A 16,232-nucleotide genomic window follows, 5' to 3' on the forward strand; every position below is an offset into this window, starting at 1 on the left:
GAAAGGGGAAGAAATACATTGATTTACTCTACTAGGAATGTATACCACTGAAATTTTAACAGTAGACTATACTGCGATACACTGTGCCTCTCTTGTAGTATCTGCCACTGAAGTTGGATTAGCATCTCTAATGCTTTCATGCTTACTAAATGAACTGGTGATTAAATGTGCTACTCTTCTTTGAATCTTCTCTATTTCCTGTATCAATCCTACAGTTCACTTCTACATACTTTATTGGCTTGTTTGCTACCAGAGATTGTACTGCAATTGCATAATCGCACACTAATGGATCCTTCAGTCTATTTAGACACTTAAATAAAGTCTTTCACAGATTAAGGTAACAAAATAAATAAGCATAAACTCTAAAGACTTATGCTGATTATAAAACCATTGAATAATAAGTGACTTCTCTTAAGCACAAAAACACAAGTCCAAACGAAGCACAACACTGAACAATGCAAGTATACATGCGAAAAAGTATGCAGGAAATAGGAAAAATAACGGTTGCATAAAAAGTTCGAGTTACCTGCTGCATCAAATTCCAAGCTTTTGACGATTGCTTTCATCATCATCATCATCATCATCATCATCAGGGGGTAAACCTGATTGTTGGGAACTAGCAAGGCTCTCACTTTTATACCCACAGGATGGCATCTGATTGGCTGTATTACATCATGGTGTCAACACGGAAATGGTGCATACTGTGGTGGTGCCCTCTACATCCACAGATTTTGTTTGCACTCCCTATCCATCACTGATTGCAGCACCATCCCCTTGCCTCATGTGGTAAACTGCGAGAAGCTTCATCTGTTCCCGTCAGTCAGTTTCAGCCCCCGCCACCACTGACCATGATGGAGGAGGATGAAATCAATCATCGAAAGCTTGGCATTTTATCCAAATTTGATGCAGCAAGTAAACTGAGAACTTTTTATGCAAGGAACCTGTTGCTAAACACTTCATAGCCCTACGAAGGTCGTGTTTGATTTCCCGATTGCCATTAACTTTGATATGTATATCAACTAAAAATGACTAGTGAGTGGGAAAAAAGGGAGATTTTCAAAACAAATGTATTAGATTTCATGATAATTAGCTAAAAATTCGGAGAAATAAAGGAATAACTGGTCTCTCGTCTAGATCAGAACGGTTGGCAGGTATGCATTCTGCCTCCTCAATTTGCATGTCTGGTTAGTCTGCAAGCTTTGTACACAAAAGTCTTCATTCAAAAGTAATCACCAGAGACCTGAGCACAACCATCCCACTGTTTCAGAAGCTGAAGGACTACCTGTCTCCAAAATTCCTGTGGTGGTGACATGAGCCGGCCCTCCACTACATGCTTCAGTTCATTGACACAGTTGAAGCACTTCCCTTTGAGCTGATTTTTTAGCGCGCCACACTTTTTTTTAAGTCAAGGGCAGATGCTCAAGCTGCTCCTACTTCAACTTTGACATTACATTTTGTGTGACCTCGGACATGTGCAGAATCACTCTGTCCGTAAGGAGTCCAGCTGTTTGATATTGATGGACTTGTGTAGGCTATGGAGTATAACACAGTAAATGTTACTATTGATGGTTTTTCCACGCTCGACTAATTCGATGAGTATCGAACCTCACGTGTCGAGGAAGATGGTGAGCATCTCCTTGCCTTCCGAGGGCAGAGCTTTAATTTTTCAGGGGGAGGTGAAAACACTACATTCGCATCCCTAGATGTCTCACTACGTTATTACAAAGCTGCATATGAAAATTTCAACTAGCATGGTAGTTACAACATTTCATACCTTTTTATTTCAACACTCATTATAATATAACTCTGCTAAGCACATAATTGACCATAATAGTTCTGAGATTCAGTACCAACAGGATAGGAAGCATTCTCTGATAACTTATAAGTGTATGTATTTCTCAGGTGCAAGTGGCGGAAGAGTGCAGCGAGTTGATCCTTGAGGTCAATGACAGAACATTAAATAGAATGTATTTGCTGCTGGGAGAAGAGCCCCCTTCAGATTTCTACATGCATTGTGGCCTTTGACTATATGCAACTACGAGGTTCCTAAATGTTTTCCTGTGTCATCTACCTGCTTCCATACGATTACCAGACTGGTCTTTTCTTGGAACTTGACAAAGAACTTCCATGGTTCGTGAATCAACCATCAATAAATATGTTACACCTATGTCCATTATATTTTTGCTTCTGTCAATCATATCTTCCAACTCCAGTCTTTTCGTTGATTCATTTGTCCAATTTTCTATGTTCAGTATGAGCACCGAACAAAACTGGTGAATGGCATATCAGTCTTTCACATATGAATCTACTACCAGCTGCTCAACTGTCAAGAAGATAACCAACTTCTGAAAAATGTGCTTATGGGAGATAAACACTGGATCATTTGTGACAACTGGGAGAACACCACAGATGGCAATTCTCATTTTGGATGCAGGACTGCATGCCAAATAATGTCCTACTCTCAAAGTAGTGGAACTATGAGGGTGCTGTCTTAAAATATATGCACTAACACAGCACTAACCTGTCCCAAAACCACTAACTTTTTGAAAGTTTTGATATTGCTGACATATCTGGTGTGTATTTTAAATATCTCAGTACTCTCTGCAGATAACAATGCATTCTACTCAACACTGAAAGAAAAATGAGTAAACCAAAGAACTACAACATTTTACATTCCAAGGGCAGCAGATTTGACTTCAATTACAATTTTGTACATAATTTCTTAAAAGCTGACACCAAATGTAAATTAAAAACTTAATATAATGAACATTAAGACCATTTTTAACACACAAAACTACGACACTGCCACCCTCTGAATGCCTCCTAGTAGCATTGCGGACATACAACATGGCAAGAAAAGTGTGCAAGTTAAGCAGAGGTGACTGCGGAATCATTCCAGCAACAATACAGGCCACAAATGGGGAAATCCACTGACATAAGTGACTTGGATAAATGGCAAACTGTTATGGCCAGGCATAAAGGAACAATAATCTCAAGAACAGCAAAGCTACTGTCATGACAATCTTCTGAAAGTCATTTACAGACAGTGAAACAATACAGGGGGTCTATGGCTTGTCCACTCTGTGAAGCAACAAAGTCAACAATCTGTAGCAGATCTAAAGACAGAGTATAATGCCAGTGCAAGCACAAATGTTTTTCAGCACACTATTCAATGCAAATTATTGAACATGGGGCTATGCAGCACATGATTGCCAAGTGTTCTCATGTTGACCCAATGACATCATCAATTTCAACTGCAGTAGACCATGGATCAAGGGTTGGAGGAATCGTGCTTCTTGTCACGCTACATCCAAACTCGTGTCAACATACATCCTCATCCACATTAATATCTGCTCAAAACATGTACGCCAGGGACAAAACCTGGTGGGGGCAGTATGATATGGGGGACACCCCCATGGTCTTAAGTTAATAACTCTAAGTACATCACTTCACTTGTACATATATATGACTTATACTTAGTAATACATCTGTGCTGTAGGCTGTTTAATTTGTTCACAATAATTACAAATATGATACAGTGTAGACATTATACATAGCTTGTCTTTTATTAAAGTTTTTTTTTTTTAAATACTATGCTGGTCACATTCATGTATATGAAATTTGAATTGGTTTAGTCTAATTTAGTTATTATGTGATCATTTTTTAAAATGTAATAATAGATATTATACTGCAGTATCTCATACATATGATAAACAATATATCTGCCACATCCAGTGGCCTGTAGACAGTGTACTGCAATGTCAAAACTGGTTGCACATGAATAAAACCAGTAAATACATCTAATTGTATTAGCCTTATTACACACAAAAAACAGGATTACTGTCCATGTCACCAGACCAGAGTTCTACAAAAGCGGTCTGAGGAGTATGAGAGTGAACTCATGTTGATATCTTTGCTACCAAATTCATCTGATTGGAACCCGATGGGAAACGTCTGGAATGCTATTGGGTACCAGTCCTGCCCTCACAAACCATCAGTCCCTAATTTACAGGGATTGCATGACCAGGGCATAAACACCTGGTGTCACATATCTCTTGACTTGTTGAATCCATGCCAGGCACGATCGCAGCTGTATCACATTTCAAAGTGGAACTGCATGCTATTGAGCACATGGTCACAATGTTTGGGCTCATCGTGTGTGTGTGTGTGTGTGTGTGTGTGTGTGTGTGTTTTTAGAAGGACACTTACTTTCTCAAAAAGACTGTAGAGATCTGCAACTTTGCTACTAACATCTTCATATTTCATCATTGCCAGAGTCTGCACAATCTGGCCTACTTGCATCAAATTAAATCTTGCTATGTAGCTTATTGGAGCATCTGTGATACCATACGGTTCTGGATGGACAATTGCAGGACATATGAAGTATGTGAATACAAGATCTGTACATATTGCGTAAACCTGTAAAACAAAATTTATCACATATTATTTGCATTTAATAATATTCATGGTTCACACAGTTACATGAAAACAGAGTATGCTCCAAGATAACAATGAAGTTTTACTCTAAAATCCCTAAATAATTATAATAACAATGCCTGAAAAAGGGAACATGCTGAGAAGGTTGTATTCAGACAATTTTCAGACAGGATAAGTGAGAAGCTAGAGAAGTAGGCTCTGTTCCACACACTGGGAGCAACAGAAAGCACCCCAGCATATTTATTTATTTTATATTTCATTGTAAAGTTTTTAAGCACAATATTAAATATAATACAGAAAATAATACATGCAATTTACAGACAGATATCTAAATTATTAATACAATCAATTGCATCATTCATTGCCATCAGGAAATCATTAAAAGTACCACAATAGGCCCTGTTGGGACAGTCAGTGACTATGTGACAAATGGTTTGTCTGGCTGCTCCACAATCACAATCTATGAAGAGTGTCCACTCTTCTGCTGTGACTGGTGCTTATTCAGTTAAACACTGTACATGTTCTGTGCAACTGGTCAAAGGCAGAGGGGTTTCTTTCTTAAGCAGGGCAGTTCTGGCAATGTGGAGGGCAAGCAGTCTTGTTCCCATGGCTGTTTTCATGGATGGTTTTTTTTGGGTTAAACCTGTTTATTTCTAGAATAACCATATCTCGATGGATAGGGAGTTGCAGGTTGCCATGTATGCTTTTAAACCCACAGAGCAGAGCTGCTCTTCATCGAAGTCCAGTGGGCAGAATTTGGCTCAATATGGACAGTCATTTGCTGATGGTTGATCTTTGTGTATCACTGATAATTCTCACTGTGTTGTTCAGCTGTGCACTGAGAATTCGTTTGTGAGTGCACTATTGATCCATCCACCACACACAATGCTCCAGAAGCCGTCTAAGTTAAACCTGGCATTCAAAGCTCATGAAGGCATTAAGTTTCATATAGTCACAGATGTAATGTTCCAATGAGGAATATATGTAGGTGATGATGTGATGATTCAGAAACCATCTGTTTCCAGAATATACTTAAAACATAACACCACAAATAAAATAATTAAACAATAATAGTGTTAGCTAGTCCATTAGTTCCATGTTCTGTAGATCATATTCATGAGAAATACAATGGTGTGGGATGTGTGAAGCAAACCAAAGACTGCACAGCCAAACCTGTAAATAACCAGTAATAGCCTAGTTACTGCTACTCAAGAATTAATTTGTAGTACAGAAGAGATTAATAAGGACGAACGACTTTGATCTACATTTGAAAACACTTCTGCTGACCATCAGATATTTTGTGTTTTATAGGTGTGTGTCTTACTCCTTTCTGTAAGATAGATAAATTCACTAGAGAGTAGTGAAGATGAGTTTTCCTCATAATATTTATTTGTAAATCTCTCTAACAACTCTCAAATTGCAATGAATTGTTAACAACAGATTTCATCAGTGAATAACTCTACTGTTAGGCTGTGATTAATATTCCAAAATGGTTAAACATATGCCTGCACGGTGTACCTGTGTGAGCCCCCACACCTAATTCTAATTATTTTCTTTTGCGCAATGAATAATTTTTGCCTAAGTGAGGAATTCCCCTGAATGTAATCCTGTAGGATATTAGCAAGTGAAAATATTCTAAATATGTTAAATTACTGATATCTATGTACCCAAAATTGGCAATATTGAGTCGCATCTTAACATCATTTTATACCGTTTTGGATCAGGATGATATATATATACTAACTTCCTGATTCATTCAGAATACTTTATTTATGGGTGAGACTCAGCTCATTAAAACAAAATTAATACATACTGAGTCTTATTTGCGAGGCTACAGCTCATTTTCACCAGAAACACATCCTAGTTCTGAAGATTCCACCTGTCCGACAGATCACCATTTCCCCACAAATATTGAGAACACTGTGCTTAATCTAACCTCTATTTATCAGTTTACAACAATATTATTTTACAAAGCAATCACTGACCTGACAGAATATAGTTCCAAAAGAGTATATAATAAATATGGTTCAAATCCCTCCTACAGAAGCCCACTGGAAGTTTTTCTGTGTAGTCCCTAAATTTCTAAAGGAAAACAGTGTGATTGTTTGTTAGACAGTACACGGTTAGGTTGATATCTTACCAAATCCTTCCCTGATCTGAACTTGTGCTTCTTTTCTAATGAGTTCATGGAAGATGAGACGTTAAACTGTATTTCCTCTTTTCTTCTGTCCAGACAGTATGGTATACTCTGTAACATCTTTGGGGCAGAGATTGTGGCTGTGTGTGTGCTTAATGTGGCGGCCAATACAAGTAACTATTTATCTAATATTCACAAACACATTCTCTAACATAGCACTCACTGAACATTTTTTATTTGCTGGCATCAAAGTTTAACCTACTGGCTAGGTTCTACAGGAGGTTGTGTTAGATACATTACTACAACCTTTTACCTGAATGAACATGTATACTGTTCAACAAAATGAGGATACTATCCAACCATGTTATATTAATGTGATTGTCAACTACAAATAAGATTTTTTACGGCAGGGAAAGGTGTTCTAAACCTGATACAGCCAAAACTTTCCAGTATGGTAGGAACACGCCCTTGGGAGACCACATCCCAACAGGTGGGACACTACCAGGTGGCACAATACTTGCTTTGCAAAGCAGTCCCATGAGTCACGTACCACCACCACACCCTCCTGGTACCCTTCCATCAGATGGCTTTATAGGTTGCCAACGAACTGCTCTCCAGACACCTCACATCGAGCACTCGTGGTACATAATTCTCTGGGCTTAACACCAACCATACCTAGTGGTTCCTCAATCAGAGGCCCTTTTGCTGGGCACATAGTACACTCTGTGCTTTACTCTGGGCTTTACGCCAGCTATGTCAAGTGCACCACCCATCCAAGACACAAAGGAAAGAAAGTTTCGAATGTGGTTCCTCTTGAATCTCTCTTATTGGTATGTATTCATTACACTGACACATAATCTAAGGCCCCTAGTGTTCTTAAACATAGTTTATGCCTATATCATATAATATTAAATTGGAGTGTGTTGGGTTATAACATGAGTACTGTGGCACATTCATACAAGATAAAAGAAAGGCCATACACTCAACAAGATATTGTTGCAGCTATAAAAGAAGTGAAAGATGGATCATCACTTCAGGAAGTAGCATTGAAATACAAAATGGATCAATGCTCCTGCCCAGAAAGGTAAATGGTATCCACTCAGGTGTGCAATGTCGGAAGACAAACTTGACAGCTGATCAAGAAACAATTTTATCTACACACATGAATACACCTGCTAAATGGGAATTTCCACTAACAAGAGCTGATGTTGCTGAGGACTTTGTAGAACAGAATGGATTGACCACTTGTTTTAATGATGGTGCAAAGTGGTTCAGAAATTTCTGTTTGCATAATTCACCAACACTGAAACTCTTGAAATGAATTGTAGAAAAGCAATAATTGACCCCTTTATCATTTATGATCAGCTAAGAGAACTACTGTGAGAGTTGGATACCAGAGATAAACCAGCCTACAGACAGAATTTGGATGAAACATACTTTTCGGCAGATCCTTCCAGGATACATGTTGTTACAGGTATTGGGTCAGATGTTTCCTTGATATTCAAGGCTCTGGAAAAGACAATACTACAACCATGCTTACTTGTGTGTCAGCTTATTGTTTTTTACAGTGAGCACTCATGGAGTTCCTGGAAGAGGGGAAAATGATTTATCTGGCAATTTTATTCATATGTAGTTCATGGTTTCATGATGTCATCCACCTTTTCAGGCTACTGTAATCACTCCTGTGGCCAGGTCTTTACTTTTCCTGTTGGATGGTCACCTTAGTCATTTAGATCCTACAGTAATAGAAAAAGCGAAGAGTAACAGAGTTGCAAACATAAAGCTACCAAAGCACACAATTCACCAGCTGCAGTCTTTAGATAAGTGTTGCTTCAAGCCATTCAAAGACACCTTGAATATTGAGTTGATTCAGTGACAAAGTAGCAGTCAGTGAACACCATCCAAATCAGAATTTCTGGATTTGTCAGCAAAGTGTGGCCAGATGCTTTGGAGCCTAAAAACATAACTTCAGGCTTCAAGAGCACAGGAATCTACCCCCTACAATAGGTCACAGTATCCTGTTAACCAATTTGATGGTGCAAAAGTTCATACCTATTATACACAAAACAAAACCAGATGGAAAAAACTCACAAACGTCACTGAGCTGGAGCACAAAAATTTTGAAGATGGTGCCATGTTGCCTTGCTGGGATGGAGGAGAATTTGAAGCTGATGATTCTAGAAGAAGTGTAGCCTCTGTTTGCAACAGTGGCTCTTCTGCAAGTTTTGAGAATTTACTTATTCTGAGAATCAAAAAACCGACAAACATATGATCAAGCATCATCAAATAGTCACATTCACAAAGAAAATAATCTCAGTAGAATACAGTAAACTCTTTGCTGAAAAAGGAAGGCCTCCAACCAAGAGTATGCCAAAAGCAGAAGACAGAAAGCTATAACTGTGACCAAAGCTGTGGAAAGTACACAGAAAAGAAAGGAAACTGGGGAGACTGATTCCAATTCTGACACATCTTTGAAGAGTGATGACTGCACGGATGACATTAATCCCTTTGAACAGTCCACACCAAATCCTACTGTAATAAGTGATCTAGCACATTTAGGTGGTGGACTTTGCATCTCGGCTAAATTTTGAGGTGGAATGAGGAATGCACACAGCTACAGATGTGTGTGCACCATACAAAAATACTGTAAAATGACCTAGAAGTTGTGTGTTTACAGACTCTGTGGACAAGGATAAAATTGTTTTCAGATTTAATGAAAATGACATTTCCCACATTAATAAGAGTGTTGTGATAGAGAAATTGCCAATTCCTCATGTTACTGCTGGGGTGGAAAATATGAAATGAAAAATTTGCTTTGTGTTTAACGGTCCTGTTGATGTTCAAGGTATCAGGGATTCTTTTTTGTGTACCTCTTATTTTTGAGTCAGTGGCAATATATTAAGATACACCCAACGCTGGTTGACTTTACAGTATTAACAATAGGAAAAACAAATAAAGGAATTTTTGTAGTTCACTCTGACATACATTTCTTTCCGCAAATATCCTGGAAATATCTACCACAGAAAAATACCAGCTACACGTACGTATCATTTTTGCATTCTCTATCTCATTTATGAGACCTCAACCTTCTATCTTCAGTGTACATAACAATTTCACATATGTATCATACACTGCTGTTTGTGAAAAGGGCAACAACGAGAAGGAATTACCACAATAGCATCACATTTGATGGAAGTGGCGACAGGTGTGCAAGCAATACGTGATACGTTTTACAGCAAGATGGGGTACACATAGGCCGAGCAGAGGCCCCTTTGTATCAGTCCAACAGGGTCGGTGTTGCGCCTAGTGTAGTCGGTGCAATACGTGCAAGCAATATGTGATACGTTTTACAGCAAGATGGGGTACACATAGGCCGAGCAGAGGCCCCTTGTATCAGTCCAACAGGGTCAGTGTTGCGCCTAGTGTAGTCGGTGCAGAGCTGTCACACAAGGTGGAAACAATACAGTGAGTGCCTGTATGCCTCGTCGACATCAAAGGGAGCCATATTGGCATGTGAGCGAGTTGGAACGGGACAGAATGATCGGTCTCCAGGAAATGAGGTTGTCATACCATGACATTTTGGCTCACACAGGGCACGCTGCTACGACAGTGATGCATGTGTGGAAGCAGTGGACGGAGGAAGGTCATACACAGTGACGAGCGGGAACTGGCCAATGGAACATGACCACAGCACGGGATGACCGTCACCTTGTCTGCATGGCCATTACGGACAGTACAGCATCATCCACAGTGTTGGCTCATCGCTGGAGCACTGCAAAAGGTGTTAACTTGTCTGCGTCAACGGTCTGTCACCGTCTGCTGCAGATTGGACTGCCGTTATGTTGGATTCCATTGTCCAGAAACCACAAGCTCCTCTGACTGCAATGGGCACGTGAACAGTCACTGGGGTGCTGAGTGGCAACATATAATCTTTTCAGATAAGTCCCAATTCAATGTGTCCTACAGTGATGGCCACATATGTGTCCAGCGGTACCGTGTTAAGCGCAACCTGTAGGGCTGCATTGTGGAGCAGCATAGCGGACAAACACCAGGTGTGATGGTTTGGGGTGCCATTGGTTACAACAACTTATCTCGCCTCATACGTATTGCAGGCACTTTGAACAGCAACCGGTACTTAACAGAGGTTGTGGAGCCTGACATACTCTCCCTGCTTTAAGCATCTCCACAGGCCACATTTCAGCAGGACAATGCCCAACTACATATTGCGGCGAATGTACAGTTCTTCTTTGAAGAGTGATGGGTACCATTGCTTCCCTGGCCTGCACATTCACCAGACATGTCGCTCATCAAATATGTCAGGTATAAGGTTGGTCGGCATCTGGTGCGTCACGGTCCTCCAGTAACTGATGTCACAGGTTTGTGGGTTTGGATACAAACTGCGTGGACGGAAATCCCTGAGGATCGTATTCAGAACGTCATTGATTCAATGCCACAGTGTATAGCAGCTCTAATTGCAGTGTATGATGGCCACATGACATACTGAATAGTAGGGCTCAAAGGAAATTTAGAGATTTGAAAAGGTAATCGTTTGTTACTTCTCATATACCTAATCTGTGGTATTAAATAAATTGAATTCATGCATTTCCTTCTTGGTGTTGCAATTTCCACAAACAGTAGTGTATTTTGGACCAGCTGTATCATATTTAAGAATTTCAGTGCAAAAAAAGCGATATGCAGTGTTTTTCCCTACAGACGACACCAAATGGAGTAATATCAACAGCCATACACCTCCCAAAATGGTTGCACATTTTTACAGTGCTATATGTGCTAGACTTCTGTCAACACCCAAGATCCAATATTACATCTTTCACTTGTTTAGTTCTCTTCACTACCACAACCCACACACACAATAGTCAAGACATTATGTCCCATATGAAATGCCACATAGTTCTCAGAAAAACTGTCATACAATGACACTGATCAATTGTGCCTTTCTGTTTGTACTGTGCCATCAATGTCAATAACGCAGTGTCTCTTAGTAGTGTAGTGGATAGTTGAAGGCTTGTCGACCACAACAAACTAATCGTTTGGTGCCACAAGCACTGCTCAATTTATATGGTTGGTAAGACAGTTCAAAAGATTCTGTAACATCTATGTCATTGCACTTCTGGAAATGTTGAGTTCTATTCAGCTTTACTATACATGTATGTTACATTCTATTCACAGCATTCCTTCAAGCTGCTGCAGTTTTCACAATTGTGCATTTCACAATATGCCATTACCAGGGGAAACCTATACTAAGATTTTCATTTTGATCCCTTGCTATGAAAAACAAAAGTACCTTAATAGAGTCTTCACAACACAACAGTATCTCAGTGTTCCAAAATAAAATCAACCCGTAATAATCACATGATTATTGATGCTTTCCTTTAACACTACAGTGACTGGACCCAAAACAAAAACAGACTTATAAAATTCACATTCATCTTTACTTTATTGGATTTTTTTTTCTTTTTTCTTTTTTCTTTTTTTTTACTATAATGATCATAAAACATGCTCTGAAGTGACTCTAAACCCTAATGTAACTCATTTCTTTCTAGTTTATACACCAAATATTTCTTCATGACTCCAAACAATTACTGCAAATTTATGTTGCTTCTGCGAAAATTATCAAAAGTTGATTCCTTTGTCTTTGTACCCCTGACCCCCCTACCCCACCTCTCATCCCATTCAACTATTAGATCTTACTATTCACTAAAAGATTCAAGCAAGCAGTGTCAAATACATCAGTGAAATACACTTACCCCTGAAAATACAGAGAATTATCCTTCAGTTATGAATTCTTATAATAAAATTGACACAGTATCTCATTAAAGAATAGTTAAAAATTAGTATGTAATTTTTCCCAAGGGCATGCAGCTTTACTGTATGGTTAAATGATGATGGCATCCTCTTGAGTAAAATATTCCTGACCTAAAATAGTCCCCCATTCGGATCTCCGGGCAGCGACTACTAAAGAGGATGTCGTTATCAGGAGAAAGAAAACTGGCGATCTACGGATCGGAGCGTGGAGTGTCAGATCCCTTAATGGGGCAGGTAGGTTAGAAAATTTAAAAAGGGAAATGGATAGGTTAAACTTAGATATAGTGGGAATTAGTGAAGTTCGGTGGCAGGAGGAACAAGACTTTTGGTCAGGTGAATACAGGGTTATAAATACAAAATCAAATAGGGCTAATGCAAGAGTAGGTTTAATAATGAATAAAAAAATAGGAGTGTGGGTAAGCTACTACAAACAGCATAGTGAACGCATTATTGTGGCCAAGACAGACACGAAGCCCATGCCTACTACAATAGTACAAGTTTATATGCCAACTAGCTCAGCAGATGATGAAGAAATTGATTAAATGTATGATGAGATAACAGAAATTATTCAGGTAGTGAAGGGAGACGAAAATTTAATAGTCATGGGTGACTGGAATTTGAAAGTAGGAAAAGGGAGAAAAGGAAACATAGTAGGTGAATATGGATTGGGGGTAAGAAATGAAAGAGGAAGCCGCCTGGTAGAATTTTGCACAGAGCATAACTTAATCATAGCCAACACTTGGTTCAAGAATCATAAAAGACGGTTGTATACATGGAAGAATCCTGGAGATACTAGATTATATAATGGTAAGACAGAGATTTAGGAACCAGGTTTTAAATTTTAAGACATTTCCAGGTTATGAACTGTATATTAAAACTGAAGAAACTGCAAAAAGGTGGGAATTTCAGGAGATGGGACCTGGATAAACTGACTAAACCAGAGGTTGTACAGAGTTTCAGGGAGAGCATAAGGGAACAACTAACAGGAATGGGGGAAAGAAATACAGTAGAAGAAGAATGGGTAGGGAGGGATGAAGTAGTGACGGTAGCAGAGGATCAAGTAGGTAAAAAGACGGGGGCTAGTAAAAATCCTTGGGTAACAGAAGAAATATTGAATTTAATTGATGAAAGGAGGAAATATAAAAATGCAGTAAATGAAGCATGCAAAAAGGAATATAAACGTCTCAAAAATGAGATCGACAGGAAGCGCAAAATGGCTAAGCAGGGATGGCTAGAGGACAAATGTAAGGATGTAGAGGCTTATCTCACTAGGGGTAAGATAGATACCGCCTACAGGAAAATTAAAGAGACCTTTGGAGAAAAGAGAACCACTTGTATGAATATCAAGAGCTCAGATGGAAACCCAATTCTAAGCAAAAAAGGGAAAGCAAAAAGGTGGAAGGAGTATATAGAGGGTCTATACAAGGGCGATGTACTTGAGAACAATATTATGGAAATGGAAGAGGATGTAGATGAAGATGAAATGGGAGAAACGATACTGCATGAAGAGTGTGACAAAGCACTGAAAGACCTGAGCTGAAACAAGGCCCCGGGAGTAGACACATTCCATTAGAACTACTGACGGCCTTGGGAGAGCCAGTCCTGACAAAACTCTACCATCTGGTGAGCAAGATGTACGAGACAGGCGAAATACCCTCAGACTTCAAGAAGAATATAATAATTCCAATCCCAAAGAAAGCACGTGTTGACAGATGTGAAAATTACCGAACTATCAGTTTAATAAATCACAGCTGCAAAATACTAATGCGAATTCTTTACAGACGAATGGAAAAACTGGTGGAAGCCGACCTCGGCGAAGATCAGTTTGGATTCCGTAGGAATGTTGGAACACGTGAGGCAATACTGACCTTACTACTTATTTTAGAAGAAAGATTAAGGAAAGGCAAACCTACGTTTCTAGCATTTGTAGACTTAGAGAAAGCTTTTGACAATGTTGACTGGAATACTCTCTTTCAAATTCTAAAGGTGGCAGGGGTAAAATACAGGGAGTGAAAGGCTATTTACAATTTGTACAGAAACCAGATGGCAGTTATAGGAGTCGAGGGACAAGAAAAGGAAGCAGTGGTTGGGAAGGGAGTGAGACAGGGTTGTAGCCTATCCCTGATGTTATTCAATCTGTACATTGAGCAAGCAGTAAAGGAAACAAAAGAAAAATTCGGAGTAGATATTAAAATCCATGGAGAAGAAATAAAAACTTTAAGGTTCACCAATGACATAGTAATTATGTCAGAGACAGCAAAGGACTTGGAAGAGCAGTTGAACGGAATGGACAGTGTCTTGAAAGGAGGATATAAGACTAACATCAACAAAAGCAAAACGAGGATAGTGGAATGTAGTCAAATTAAGTCGGGTGATGCTGTGGGAATTAGATTAGGAAATGAGATACTTAAAGTAGTAAAGGAGTTTTGCTATTTGGGGAGCAAAATATCAGATGATGGTCGAAGTAGAGAGGATATAAAATGTAGACTGGTAATGGCAAGGAAAGCGTTTTTGAAGAAGAGAAATTTGTTGACATCGAGTATAGATTTAAGTGTCAGAAAGTCGTTTCTGAAAGTATTTGTATGGAGTGTAGCCATGTATGGAAGTGAAACATGGACGATAAATAGTTTGGACAAGGAGAGAATAGAAGCTTTCGAAATGTGGTGCTACAGAAGAATGCTGAAGGATGGGTAGATCACATAACTAATGAGGAGGTATTGAATAGAATTGGGGAGATGAGGAGTTTGTGGCACAACTTGACAAGAAGAAGGGACTGGTTGGTAGGACATGTTCTGAGGCATCAAGGGATCACAAATTTAGCATTGGAGGGCAGCGTGGAGGGTAAAAATCGTAGAGGGAGACCAAGAGATGAATACACTAAGCAGATACAGAAGAATGTAGGTTGCAGTTAAGTACTGGGAGATGAAGAAGCTTGCACAGGATAGAGTAGCATGGAGAGCTGCATCAAACTAGTCTTAGGACTGAGGACCACAACAACATGTAAGTTCAACAATATAAACCACAAAATACGAAAGTCTAAATGATGCTTACCTCCTTTGGTTCAATATTCCCAGATTTTGAAAGTAATGCCGCAATTTGGCGAACTAGCCACAAAATTCCAAAGGGAAAACAATGCATATTTTTTGATATACTCTTCACAAATCTATTTGTGGCAGCAAATAGTCGTTTATTTGTCCAGTTACGGTACTCACTAAGTCTGGTATTGTACTCAGTTGTCCCTTCAACACCAAATTTCTTTAGCCTTTCCTCTGGAGGAAATCTTGAACATAAAAAAATAAATGTTCATAAAACTAATACTTTCAACAACTCAAATACTTAGCAAATGTTACCAACAGAGCCACAGTTTACTAGATGATATCTTATCACACCTTATTGTTGCTTTATCAGGATCTATATCCAAATACATTCCATCCTCCATCAGCAGCTGCATTATTGGTTGATGTAGTGCAGCTGTTAAAAATAACTTTGCCGAGAACAGACCTTCATGAAATTCTCCATAAAGGCGCGCAAATGAGGATGATTTCTGTCTTAGAAGCCTGAAATTATGATACATATACATTTGAAAATACAATTATATATATTTGAAGTAACAACATAAAATCTAACAAGTTACCATGTTTTAACATAAATTCATCTCTCAGCTGAATTCTGTGTTTACATTGCTTAGTGTTATCCACAATTTCCAGGAAAAGTTAACTACAGTCACAAAACATGTACATCTGATAGTACAAAGGGTGTTCAAAAACTTTGGACAGTCGTCTCTAATTTTTTTATTTTTTGCGGGAGGAGAACGAAATTTTTTGTGAACATACTC

General features: G+C 39.0%; 1 protein-coding gene across 2 annotated transcripts in view; it reads right to left on the bottom strand.

The window, feature by feature from the left end:
• The window catches only part of LOC126470564 (GTPase-activating protein and VPS9 domain-containing protein 1), a 366,100-nt gene that overhangs the window by 264,639 nt on the left and 85,229 nt on the right, over nucleotides 1-16,232 (bottom strand). For both annotated transcript variants that reach the window (XM_050098503.1, XM_050098502.1), the window contains exons 5-7: nucleotides 15,787-15,954; nucleotides 15,449-15,677; nucleotides 4,210-4,419 (exon numbers count right to left, since the gene is read on the bottom strand). In XM_050098503.1, the coding sequence (XP_049954460.1) occupies nucleotides 4,210-4,419; nucleotides 15,449-15,677; nucleotides 15,787-15,954 (607 nt within the window). The remainder of the gene's footprint in view (nucleotides 1-4,209; nucleotides 4,420-15,448; nucleotides 15,678-15,786; nucleotides 15,955-16,232) is intronic.

This window comes from Schistocerca serialis, chromosome 3, assembly GCF_023864345.2.
Source record: "Schistocerca serialis cubense isolate TAMUIC-IGC-003099 chromosome 3, iqSchSeri2.2, whole genome shotgun sequence".
Lineage (NCBI taxonomy): Eukaryota > Metazoa > Arthropoda > Insecta > Orthoptera > Acrididae > Schistocerca > Schistocerca serialis.